Here is a 13958-nt window from a genome sequence, read left to right on the forward strand (position 1 = left end):
GCTGAAAATTTGAGACGCTAGTTGCTACCAATACCTATGTCATCTAGATGTAGGCACCGGCTATCCTAAAATGTATCTCTTTCCTCATGCAGTGTCATGACACTTGCACTCAGAAGCAATGCACTGAAGATGGGTCACTGAGATTTGGGGGCTGTCTGTTTGCAGAGGGGCTCGTCTGAGTCCATTCCTTCTGGAAATCGATCTGGGTCCCTGGTTCTCTTAGAGTAGGTGGCTAGGTGCCAAAGTGGGTCACAGAAAATAGCCACTATATTTTGGAAAAATATTATATATAATCTAAACTACGTAAAGTGCTCACAGCTACTATGGTGATGGGACCTTGTAAGTGCATGTAGTAGCAATCATAACATTTTATGCAGGCCTTTTGGTGAATTTCTATAGCAACCTAGGGTATAGTTCTTCCTATCAGTACATAATGTCCGTGTTCTACAATATGTTAACCATTTATTATTTTAAAGTGTCATACCCTATAGAATGGTAATGACATTTGCAAGTGTAGAGTATTGATTAGCAGTTGCTTAAAAGTGAATCACTATTACAATGCAGCATCTGTTCATGGCTCTACCTGTCGTCATTGTCAAAGTAATTTGCATGGAGACTGGCTCTTTTAACCTTGAAATGTTAGCATTTTCCAATACAGGATGTGAAAACAAACAACCATAAATGCATTAAGTGAGGAAATTAGCATTCATTTCCTTTCAAGAGCTAATGTTTTCCAGTTGGATTGTCCACTTAAAAATTTCAATATTAAAAGACACCATTCAAAGTACAATGCATGTACTGTAAACTTACTGAAACAATCTCATATTTCCATGGTATATCAACAGCAGAACACTTTCACCTTTAATAATAAAAGCAATGGGATCATTCTGTGCTTGCAAAACCTATACAAATGTAGACAGCACTGATGTGAATAAGCAGCGAATGCAGTATGGCTTGAAATAACATTTTCTTTTAGTTAAAAAAAAGATGTTAAAAATCACTATTGAGACTCAGGCAAAAATAGACTATATGGTAGATCATTAAACTATGGTTCACATTCCAGTGCTGTCGGTTAGGGAGGCTAGACACTCAGGGTGTAATTGTGGCTCTGCTGAAGATAATGAGAATTTTGCCATTTACTTCAATGGAACCAGGTTTTCACCCCCAAAAGGGAAGAGAGAATCCTCTGTCTGACTGAGGAGAAAACATCGAGCTATGGAAAGTGAGAGAGTGTATCTATATATTACAACTAGATCCATAACTGAGATTAAATAAGGACCTTTTCCGAAAATTTTTACGGTGTGCTACAGCTTCTTCAGTGCAGTAGACTGCAAATTGGTACCACATAAGCATCTCTGTGTTTTGTTTTTTTCTTGAGGAAAGGGAAACAAAAAGCATCCTTCCAAGGGAATTCACTTTTATGTCTCTATGTAATATCCAAACTCATTAAATGCTTGGTAATCAGTTTGGTGTGGAGAGTAGCTTTCTGGGGTATGTGGCTCAAATAAATGCACAGATTAAAAGGAGATGGAATATCAAGTGATGCATACAAAAAAAAAGCAATTTCTTAAAATGACTCAAGTAAAAATCTAGGATTAAACTGTTTTTATATCCTTGCATGTATCTCTCTATCATTTTGTAATGACAATTTTTATTTAGTTATATGAGGCACCCAGAAGTTTTGCTGAGCACAAACTTGAAGCTATATAATTATAATTTACTTAATGTGATGTTGGTACTATATGATTAATAACATTTACCTTTTTTTAAAATCACAAGCATATTTACTCCTAACATTATTTTGATATTATTCACTTCTTACTAAGAAGACTCAATATTGCTTCTTTGCAAGATCAAAATGAATAATCAAAACCGGCATAAAATTTAAAGCTAATGTCCAACAAGACAATCATTTATGCCTTTGCTTTAATTTGCACTATCAACAATATTACTGACCCTTACCCCAATACAAACAATAGCATTTGTATTACCTTGAATTAAAAATAATAATAAAATCAAGGTTTTAAAAAAGTGAGCCGCACGAGGGGGGTAAGAAATGCAATTAATGTCAAGATAATTGAACTAAATTTCTCCGAATCAATATAAAGTGAACTTTGTCACCATTATGTGTTTTAAAACTAAAGATAGATGTACTGCATGAGTCAGATGCACCAGCTGAATACTAATTGATCTAAATCACCCTGTTATAATAAGGTTGTACTGACATTTCCATAGTTGTAAGAAGCTAAGAAGATACAGCACCAAAATCTATTCAGGAAAATAAAATGCAATTTTAAAACTTTAAAAACAGGAATGTTACGTTGACTGGAAAAATGCTTTGAGAAAATGCAATGATTTGGGAGGCTCCATTATATGGAAGTACTTGAAGTAAGCGGTTGACATAGTCATACAATACACACAGTTAGAATTTAAGATAATAGGCAGTTAAGTAACAATGAAGGTTCAGTTTAACACCTTCCATAAGAAAAAGAAAGCTTTGGATAAACTTGTATTTAGCAAGAAACCTAAATAGCACGTGCTGATAAATAAATGGCTGTTTTTATAATGCCCCTATATCAACTGATTAAATGGAATATTGCCAATTCTGGCCTCAAGAAAGGAATGTCAGTGCGCTGTGTATGAAAAAAATGACTCCCCTATAGAAACCTGAGAAAGCGTAAACCAGGCTAAAGAACCAGACGCTCTACAGGAGCTTGAAGAGCTTTACTGCGTAAACCCCAATTATTTTTAACATTAAAGGAAGGTGCATCACCTGTGTTTCATTACCACCATTCTGCTGCAACAGTATTAAATTGGAAACCTTTATGACTTCGAACTTTAGAATGTGAACAGCAGTGTTTCCAAACAAAGCTCTTCCAGAATTCTTATTACAGCAGGTTAAATAAGCATCTCCACTGCATTTAAATCCTGATTTGAATCCTGCATGTAAAAATTCTGGCTATTCCAGCAGACTATGCTAGCATATCTGTTGCAGTTCTAATTAGCCATAATCACAATATTATAGAGATATGGCTTTTAAAAGCATGTCAAAATGAAAAGTGAAGCTAAGGCTTTCTGAAAGTATAAGGGAAACAATAGCACATATCACACAGGACAGTTAATTAAACTGAACCTAATCCCAGGACCCAGCAGTATCTGCTAACTAGTTGAAGAGTATGCGAGTCTCTACAGCAGCATGCAGACACTTTATTTTATGATACCAAATCTAAATGATAAACTGTAAAACCTCCCTACGTTAAAAACAGCTAAGCAACAATAGTGTTCTGTTTTCTCTGTTGGGTATGTTCTGAGTACCCAATATGTTCATTTCCTTTAAAGATAAATAATGCAGTATAAAAATCAATTATATTCATAAAAAGGTTAATTTGTTTAAAAACAGCTAGTCTTGAATTCTGCAAGTTAAACATATATGAACAGTCTAAATTTCATCTAGAGTAGAATCTGGAGGAAATCATCACCATCATCATCATATGCCCCATATTTTTACAAGGGCATAACAATATAGCCAGACTATAGAAGTAGCAATGTAACATAATGCTGAAATGCCCCCGTCTACAGATATTTCAACTTAGTTATATAGCTGTAAGCACAAATGTATATTTATTTACATAGAGATTGCTTCAGAATGATGAATAACCATCACTTCTACGCAAGTTGCTACCAAAAATTCAAAACAGTAATGCTTAAAGTAACAATACTTTAGAATAATTACTAACTATTAATTGTAATATCTTTGTGAAGTTTGGCCTTAGAGAGTAACCTATTTAACTTTCATATTAAAATTTAATTTAGCAAGTTGTCCTATGATCCTCAATATATAAAATAGTCAAGAAGCATTATGTCTAAATATAGTCTCAATTTCAAATGTATTCCTGTGAAATAACTTTGCTCATTCCACATTAAGACAAAATGAACTGAATAACCTTTCATATTAATTTTTCATTTAGAAAGACTTCAGAATACTTTGCAACTTAGAAATTTATACCAATCAGGTATAGTGCCTTTATAAATGCTTTATAACTCCATCTGCTAATATTTTATATTCCTAATCATAACGTATTATTTCATTCACAGATAATGTGATAAACAACAATTAAAGTAAACTCACAACATTATTTTAAAATGTACTAACTCTAGAAACCCAATTCTGTCATAATAAATTCTAAATGGATCCTTAAATTGTTGGACACTGGAAAAAATGTTCATGTTTGGGACACAGATGTATTATCACTTTGTCAAATGTTGTGATTTATTCCACCACTGACTTATGTGCATTGAAAATTATTTGCATTTATACTTTTAAATCTTCAAGCTTGATATGTGTTCATTTGCACAAATAAACTGAAGAAAGCTGAAGTATAAAACTTTACAGAAGAATATTTGTAAAAGCATTCTACCATCCAGGCTCATCCACTACCATCAATGCAGAGAAATGCAAAGTTTTAGCGAACAGGTCCCAAATGGAATTTAAAATAAAATTAAAAACGCAATTATGGCCATCAAGATGCTGGAGGGAAAGAAAATCCTACTGTCTGCAATACAGCCCTAAATACCTATCATATTATGAAATACCAGAATAAAGGCAAAGAGGCAAGAAATTAAAAACAAATATCAAGGAATAAACCCACAATGGTCAAGCTGTAAAAACAACAGAAACAGATTTGCTGGTGAATTAGAAAGGATGCTGATGCAAAGGTAAAATGAGCATTGAGGTAGCTTCCAGTCACCTACAGCATAACAACCAACAGAAAGAAATCTTACTACTTTAGGGGGGGGAAACAAAGGAAAATACATTATTACAGAAGTGGTCACATCAGTATCTAAGTGAAGAAGAGAAGAATGATTAAGAATCTATACTGATTCTATGGTCTTAGCTTTGAGAATCAAAATGTGTTCTGAATTTTGCAATCAAACATTGGACAGTTTATCTTCAGTAGATAAACTTTTAAAATCATGTTGTGTATGCGCACAAAGGTTTACACTAGTGGACAAAGTTAAATAAGACCATATTAACTAAAATGACATATCTGGCAATGCTCGATTAAAAATTAACATATTCGAACAATATTAGATAATTTCCAAAACATAAAATATGTTTTGATTAGATACTGGTCAGCAGTTGAAAAAGGTAACGTTATTGTGTTTTCTGATTACAAAACTGTTTATGCAGGAAGCATGATGGCACAAACTATACAAAGAAGTGTTTAAAGTAAGTATAAAATATTAAGTAGGACTACAATGAATGCAGAGTGTCTCAAAGGTTAGATTAAAATAACTGTATACCGAAAATGCTACATTCAGACAATGTAATGGCCTTGAGAAGCACTAAGACGCCAAATACTTTTGCTCTTAAGAGCTATATATTTTAACTTAATGAAACTCAATTTTTGCAATACTGGGAACCACAATACTGAAAGCATCAATTCCTTATACAGTAAGTACTGTTATATCCTTAATAATCAGTAAGATATTGCTGCAATTTTAATTTTTAGCATAAACTTTTTGAATTGCCAATGTAATACATACTGTCTGTTGCATAACTTCCAAAGGATATAAATACTTTCAAAATATGTGCCATAAACAATTACCACACAGCATGCAAAACTTGTTACCTTGGACTAAAGTCCTGTTTGGAAAAAGTTTCCTGATAAACTGAATCATTGGCATTCATATACTGGAAATTATTGGATTCCAATATCATGCTTTGAGGATCATATATTAAATGCTGCACAACTGCAATACCTAAGTCTTTTAACCTCTCTCATAATTTTTAATTAATCAACCACTATAAAAACAAGTTATCTCAATATGGAACTTTTATCAGAAGATGAATCTATTTTAATTTAACTGTGCAACTTTATATTAAAGTCTTATAATCAATTCTGTGTTCTCATTACGCTTCAGAATTATGTAGACATAAACCAATTTCTCAAGTTTTTGCATTACTTCACTAGGATATGACCCAGCTGTGCAGCTGAGCAAGAAGATAACCACATTCATTCCCCTTATCTGTAATGATGTAATACATCCCAGCACTGGGTAGAGATGATTGGGAAATAATGGGATTGCAAAAACAGCAGAGATGATAAACAATGGTAGTCTTCTTTCCCTAATACAGTGGACTGCATGCTTACAACACAAGATGCAAAGAATGATAAAATATGCACTAATTCTGCTCCTTGAATGAAGTTAACATTTTTCACAGAGAAGCAGCTGTTTCCATGCTGAAATAACATCATCACATAGTAACAAGAAGACAAAATAGCTATGTTCTAGGCTTCACTGTGCACTTCACAAGTAAGTAATTTTGCTTTGGAACTGAAATCCATTAAAAATCACCAGATAATCAGGAAGTCTCTAGCCAGTGCAGTGCAAGGAGACAACAGGGCCTAGGAACTGTATGCAAAGCAAAAAAAGCCCTCTGACCAAAGGATGTGCTGCTCTCCCGCTTGTTTAGAAAACTAAATCTGACTCCATTTTCTGTGCTTAAAACCATTGCTTACTACAACTGGAGAGATCCTTACCTTCTGCAGAAGCTGGGAACCTGAGTATTTAGCTGCGATGGATTTGATCTCCCCACCAAAAGCTGAGGCCCAGAGCTTTACACTGTGGGGAGCAGGGGAAAAAAGACAGGAAGAAATGTAATACACATGTTACAGTAGGCAACACACACACACACACACACACACACAGCTACAGCCTCAACTGCACTCTGAAGAACCTAAGCAATGTTGCCTTAAAAAGCACTGTTAGGAAATAACATCAGATCAAAAGAACAGAGGAGCTATTCACAAGTGCAAGCCCCAAGATACATGTAGTTCACATCATAGACCAAGGTAAGGCTTTGGATTTCAAGCTGCTTAAACTGCACTTAAAAATAAATAAACTAATTTGTAAAGAGACAGGTTTTTGCATAATCTCTAACATACTAACTGGCTGCAAGAAGGAAGATGAAATAGCGGGATAGCATTGGAAGCTGAGAAATCAGCATATTTAGAGTGAGTAAATGCATCACCTCCAACACAGAAAGGCTTTTAACTTTAGTTTCTCTACCAGTTTACTACCCACCCCTAAAATAAAATCCAAGCATCATTGGCACTGGACTTCAAAACAGAACCGGCAAGGGAATAAAATGCTCTGAACAGTCAAACATCTGCAACGAACAACAACAACAACAAAAACTTGGGCACCGGGGTTCCAAGTTTTCACCCCTGGAGCGTGGTCGGAGAGCAAAAACATGAAAACACTTACACCGACAAGGGGATCTGCTGCTCCGATCCGACCACATCCACTAGGGCTGTGTTAAAAGCTGTCCAGAAAATAAAGAAGACCCCCCAAAAAGCCCGGAGTAGGTTCAAAATCATGGTTTCTCTCCGAGGCTGAGAAGACTTGGGGAAATTCGAGCAGAGCTGATCTCAGCAGCAGAGCTGCTTGCTAAAGCCTCTCTCCCCCACCCCCCACCAAAGCAGCGCTGGGGAAGAAAAAAAAAATCACAGCTCCATCCTCATCCCTCCCAGGAATGGCCCTCTCTGGATAATGGAAGGAGAGGACCAGAGAAAAAAGCTCTAATGACTTGAAAAAACTATTGTGTCCTTGGTAACAGCGAAGCGTTTTCCAGCCCTGCTGCAGCCACTTTGCATGTAGTTCTTTACAACTCCGCAGTCAGCAGTGTGCTGGAGTTACTTCAGTGCCCTGCTGCTGCTCCAAAGTGCCCTTCGCGGCGAGCAAGCAGCCTCTATTGATTCCAAGCGGGGAGGCTGCCTCCTTGCAATGACTGCTCACTTTACGAATGGGAAGCTGCCTACAGGTCTCCTTTCCCTCGCCGGGAAGCTCCAGCCTTCATCCCAGATCAAGTGAGCCAATGCACTGGTTCAGTGGAGCCGCCTTTTAGTGGGATAGCGCAGAGAGCGCAAAGCAGGCACAGGAGAGGGGCCAAGGGCCAAGGGCCAGGGTCTGGCAAAGTCTGGAGGAGCTCAGAGCGCGACTCAGCCCTTCCCGGGGGGAAGCTGAAGAGAGCAGTGCACATTGCCCTAGGGGCTGAGCTGGAAGGGCTCAGCAGGGCTGGCAGGAGCGCGAGGGGGGCTGCGTACACCCCCCGGAGCCCTGGCCAAGTCAGACCGTGCACTGCTGCAGGACAAGCATCTGTCACCCAGCCCTACAGAGGAGACGGATGGCTGGAGCTCAGCCCCTCGCGCCGAAACCAGCTGAGCATCCCGGCCGCAGAGTCGCCGCGAGGGGGAAGAGGACGGGATGAAAAGACGACAGAGCGGATCCGTGGCGAAGGGGCATGTTGAGACGCAGGAGCGGCGGATTCCGGGCTGAGGTCAGGTTCGCACCCTGAACTGAGTCGTATGGTGCATGTCCTTGGGCACGAAGGCACGTTTGCAGCGTCCTCCCTGGCTGAGCGCTGCAGCGAGTCGCTCTCCGAGAGATCAGGACGGGGAAAGGCTTATGAATGAAAGGAAATGCAGCATAAGTAAATCAATGCAGGCTAAGGGACTGGAGCCTATGAATGAATTATTAATTTGTGCTTGTGGAGGAATCCCCTTAGTGAAGTGGGCATAGGAGCACAAGCTATTCCAGAGAGAGCAGCTGGGGAGCAGGAAGGATTGATCCAGGTATTTTGGTGTGTTTTAACCTCCCCTCTCCTTGTTTTTCTTCTCTTCTATCCCCTCCCTCACTCCCCCCCCCATTTTGCTTGTAACCCTCTACCTCCAAAAACTAAAGATTTAAAATAGCATTTGAACTCTAACATAAATAAGCATACCAGGCATTAAAGATGATCTGAGCAGGGGCTGAGTCATGCTTACACTGTGGTAGAGAGCTCAGGTACTGCACAGTAGCCAGAATTCTAGTTCACCTAGCTCGGTAGTTGGAATTCATGTCTAATTAGACCATATTCCTTTGTACACAGTGTACTTTCTTTGTTTAGCCTTTCCTCCCTTGCGGTTTGCTACACAGTACCGGTACTTTGCTTTCACATTAACTTTTACAAGTGTGCTGAACAGCTTGCTGTAAATATTACTATCCCCTTCCCATACCTGATTGCCATAGAACGTGTGTCCTGGCCAAAATGTAACTGCTGTTTAACAAGATGACCAAATCTCAGGAAAAACTGAAGATTTAAGAAAAAAAGATAAAAGGTTCTAAGGCAAATTTGTACAGTTATTGGAAAAGCTTGGCTTTTAGCATTTGTTACCCACTACAGTTCTCATTCCCTCATGTGAAGTAGATTACCCACATCTTCATCTTCACTCTTACCTTGGTTAGGAGGGGAAATGAAAGTTTTATTTTGTGGTTTGGTGCTACCCATATGACTGTGCATTAACGATCCCCTCGGTCTGCAAATGTTAAAAACTGTGTGATCCAATGAACATTTGGTAAGAAATGGTTTAAATATACAGCCATATCACCAGGTGCTCAGGCTACCTACAGGCAAAATGTAAAAACCATGTATGGATGACTAACCATGTATAGTTTCAGAGTAATAGCCGTGTTAATCTGTATCCGCAAAAAGAAGAACAGGAGTACTTGTGGCACCTTAGAGACTAACAAATTTATTAGAGCATTAAATTTGTTAGTCTCTAAGGTGCCACAAGTACTCGTGTTCTTCTTTTAACCATGTATAATGAATTATACACCCTTTTGAACATGTCCTATAAACAATAAAACCTTTTCAGTACACTATGAGACTGTAGACCTGCACAGATGCTTCTCCTACACACGTTTGTTATGCAATTTTTAAATTTTATGTCAGGAAAGTAGTTTGTATGGCTTTAACTCCTAGAACACAAGCATATTTTTATATGAAAACTGGGTTTTTTTGTAGCTTAGTCCAACATAAAGTACACTGTTTACAATGCGGTTTAAATATGAACTGGCTTGGTTCTTCAAAACAGTTAGCTGAAGCCTTCAAAACATTTTTAAAGTATATAATGTATTTGCAGATGTTTGACGGATATTTCGAAAATTGCAACATAAAATATATGTGAAAAATCATCACTAGCTAATAGGATAGAGGCTTACAATATCACTGAATTACTTAAGTCTTGACTCTATGGATTTTTTATTTAACATTTCTTATATATTTTATACAAGGTCTTATTCACAATTAATAGTGTGTGGGGGGTGCATAATTGAATATTTGTACTGTCATAATACAGGAAAAATTTACTTTGCCCCCTCCCCACACACTATAAAGACTTATTAAACAATATAGCAATGGCCAGTTTGTTTTTGTCACCAGATATCCATGTTCCATTACTACACTGTAAAATATTTTCAATATCTTATTCACTTATGTACTCTAGAATGTTCATGCAGCTTTTTGGAACTTTTCTGTCATGCACTAAATTGACTGTAAACCTGTATTATTCTGTGTTGTAATCATGGTTTAACACATGCATCATCATCATCATAAGCCAGTGTAAATACATATTTCACAATGGGCATGTGGATGTAGTATCCTAGCCTGACTACTCCTCCTATTCAAGGCATGGAGATCACTGCATTCAACACATCCAGCTTCAACATTATACCACCATGATGTGGAAGTTATAATGGCAATGGAAGTATCACAAAGCAGAAATACTTTTTTTCTAAATTGAGGGCTCATAATGATCGTTGGGGGTGGGGGAAGAGGGAAGGTAAGTTGTCTACCGAAAGGTATTGTGGGGTGTTGATTTGTTTTTAAATTATTTACATTGATTGTTGTAGGTAAAATGAAAGCTGTAGGTGGTAAATGGAAAGGAAGAATCTTATTCCAGTTTTATGTTAACCAAGTCATTTAAAAAAATCCTGAGGTGAAAATATCCATAAATAGATGACATTACGTTGTGGTTCACAATTTCGCATAACCTAGTGATAGTCTGGAGTGAGACAGGAGATGAAGTCACCTGAAATTTAAAAAGATGCATACATGGCTATCAACTTTTAACTTCTGAAATCATTTTGTAGTTATACTGGTTTACTCACAGTGACCCTAGGCACCCCTGTATTCACACACTACACGCACCACTGCAATAGTATTTGTACAAAATATGCCTTGTGAGGTACCATATGAAAGCTAATAACATGCTGATTGTTAATATTATTGTAAAATGCATGTGTTAACACATGTGAAGTTATGAATTCCCTCTGTATGATGTTACTAGGACATATTTAAGACTAGACAGCCTAGTCTAGGTAAAGGTGATAAAGAGGTCCTAGACAAAGGACTGTGGGTTTACCTCACTTCCATATTAGTCGTCAACAAAGCCATCGAGCTAAACTGGCAGACGTTATCCTGAATGAGAGAGAGAGAGAGAGAGAGAGAGAATGATTTAACAGGACCCCTGCTCCCCATAGACACACAGGAGATTGAATCCCCAGGAGGCCTTCTTGACTTGTAAGACAGACATCCCTTGGGGAATAATAAGGAACAGAAAGAGACTCCATCTTTATCCTTCACCTTAGGAGACAAAAGAACCAAGTGAGTTGATCTCTGTGATGGGTCCTGGCCAGGCTGCTCAGTGAACGCTGAAAAGGAGACTATAGGTGAGAGGAACCATATTGAACAAAAGACAGTATGTTGCAGATTAAGTTTTAGTCTTTGAAATATGTTTTCACTTTTATTTGCTTTAGCCATTTCTACCTTTATCCCTTCTACTTGGTATCACTTAATCCATGTTCTTTTGTTAATAAACTTTTTTTACTTTCATTATAAATCTTCACTGCTGTGTAAGTTCAGTAAAGTGTGTGCTTCTAAAAAGCAAACAGGTTACTCTGTTTTACTGTCTCTGCAAAGGCAGTGAACCTAACACTTCCTCTGTGAGGGTCTCGTGAGAGGGACTGATCCCTGCAAGTAGCATGATTTTGAGGTGAATTCGGGGCAAGAAGTGTTTTAAGGTCATCCTGCAAGGAGTAACCAGGTTGGGCAAACCCAGGGTGATGCTTGTGACATGCTAGCAGGCTGTTGGGGTCAGAGCTGTACAGTCACAAGACACCCTGGCAGATGGTGACCGAACCACTTACTGGCCTGGGTGAACCCCAAAATGTCTCATTCGTGCCTTTATCACTGCTGAATCTGAGAGAAGCCTTCAGAAGTGCCATGTGCCTCTAGAAAATATGCATACAGACAAAAATGTTACGCAATGATGCAAGGTGACAAAACTTGTATCATATTTGTATTCTGTAACTAACTTGGAGTCTCAGAAGCAAATACTAGTACATTATTGCCTATAAGAATGAAGACCCTATCTCAATGGAACCTTGAAGCCACTCTGCTTTCACTAAATGGTAGTCTCAGGGAGTGATTCCCCACGCTGAGCTAAACGTTGTCTAGGGTGGCCAGATGTCCCGTTTTTAAAGTGACAGTCCAGTTTTTTGGGACTTTTTCTTATATATGCACCTATTACCCCCTGTCCCGTTTTTTCACAGTTGCTATCTGGTAATCGTAACATTGTCTAATAACTTGGGTGTTCCCCCCCTCCTTTTCCAAGGATGTAAAGTCATCTCACCTTTTTCTCATTCATAGATGATCAAGCAAAAGAGTTCACAGTGCTTTACAAACACATGAAAAAGTTCCTACCCCACCTCCCAGAGGTTGAAATCTAACTAGAATATATGATACTCCAGATAGCTTTTCAAAGGGTCAGAGGGGAGATGAATGTTAGAAGCCTGCACAAAAGAACAGCATTTTAAAGAAGGAACTGAGGGAGTTTACTTGGTGAGCAAGAAATGGAAGATAGTTCAAGGGATAAGGGTGGGGTGAGAGATGATACATAGGCCAGAATAGAAAATGGAGACTAACGGTTAATTTTGGTAAACAGGTGGAGTAAGGAACCATCGGAGTGATTCCAATGCCCTTCCCTCTCTCCTTTCAAATATATTTGCACATGTAAAAGAGTGAGGTGGGAAGAAAAGAAAAGGGTCGTTCTCAGCTTTGCAACATTCTTTGAGATCTTTGATGAAAGACACAGTTTTGAGCTTAAAGAAAGCAATTAAGAGAGGCACTAAGGAAGCATATGGAACAGGGGTGGGGAGTAGGAGGAAGTCAAGTAATTAATACAAATGTTTATTGTATTTCTTTTTTCTGACACATCCTCTCAACAGTGAGCCCTACCCAGATAAGAAAATAAATGCAAAAACCTAAAAAGTGGCCAAAGAAACCTATGCAGAAAAATGCAAGCTACAGCTACGTGAAATTAAAAAAAGAAAAAAAAACACCCACAAGAGTTCATTTTATTTGCCTGTATTCCATAAGAGTTAGAAGATGCATATACTGCAAAGCAATGGAAAGATATGTCCTAGTTGGATTGCACAGCTGCTAACATTCACACTTTGTGGCATACTTCTGGGAAGCTGAAGGCACAGAGATTGTAATTCTGAAATAGGTATGTTTTGTGTAATGATCCTTTCATTTTATAAAATAAATGATACCATGATTTTTTTTCTTCTCTGAAATATACTTAGTCCCAACGCGACCCAAATAAGAAATGGGAGGAAAGAAGGAAGAAGCAGAAGAACATGAGGGGATATGGTTGCTGTATACAATAAACATAATATAGTGAGTGCACTGTATTGACAGATCTTTCTTGCCTTTAACTTGCATGTGACTTTCATTTCTCCATTCTTTCTTCTTTCACATATGTTTACACATGTAAAATGGAAAGAAGTGAACGAGAGGGATACGATAATGATCATATCTAAGCCTCACAAAGCACTTTAAGACCCTCACATGAAAGGCACAATATAAATGCTAAGTATTATTATTTGGAAACACACCAATGGTAGAAGGATTGATAAAATAATGCTTTAAAAATCTTTGGCTTGGTTTTATCTGGCATAAGAACACAGCTTTTATTTGTTTCAAGTGAACTGGATGTCTGAGTGCATGTGTGTATATGTCTACATATTAGACTATTCTGTGGCAGACCTAACATATGCACATGTATTGT

General features: G+C 37.9%; 1 protein-coding gene and 1 long non-coding RNA gene across 4 annotated transcripts in view; one reads left to right on the forward strand and one right to left on the reverse strand.

Annotated features, from left to right (window-relative positions):
* Positions 1 to 7392, reverse strand: part of CACNA2D3 (calcium voltage-gated channel auxiliary subunit alpha2delta 3) — a 734213-nt gene extending 726821 nt beyond the window's left edge. For all 3 annotated transcript variants that reach the window (XM_054035781.1, XM_054035782.1, XM_054035783.1), the window contains exons 1-2: positions 7273 to 7392; positions 6546 to 6627 (exon numbers count right to left, since the gene is read on the reverse strand). In XM_054035781.1, the coding sequence (XP_053891756.1) occupies positions 6546 to 6627; positions 7273 to 7385 (195 nt within the window). In that variant the 5' untranslated portion in view covers positions 7386 to 7392. The remainder of the gene's footprint in view (positions 1 to 6545; positions 6628 to 7272) is intronic.
* A 1159-nt stretch (positions 7393 to 8551) lies between these two features.
* LOC128841081 (uncharacterized) lies at positions 8552 to 13616 on the forward strand. Its single transcript, XR_008445767.1, has 3 exons — positions 8552 to 8639; positions 11476 to 11556; positions 13474 to 13616. It is a non-coding gene; the product is annotated as an uncharacterized LOC128841081 (long non-coding RNA).
* Positions 13617 to 13958: the final 342 nt, after the last annotated feature.

The sequence above is a fragment of the Malaclemys terrapin genome, chromosome 7 (assembly GCF_027887155.1).
Source record: "Malaclemys terrapin pileata isolate rMalTer1 chromosome 7, rMalTer1.hap1, whole genome shotgun sequence".
NCBI lineage: Eukaryota > Metazoa > Chordata > Testudines > Emydidae > Malaclemys > Malaclemys terrapin.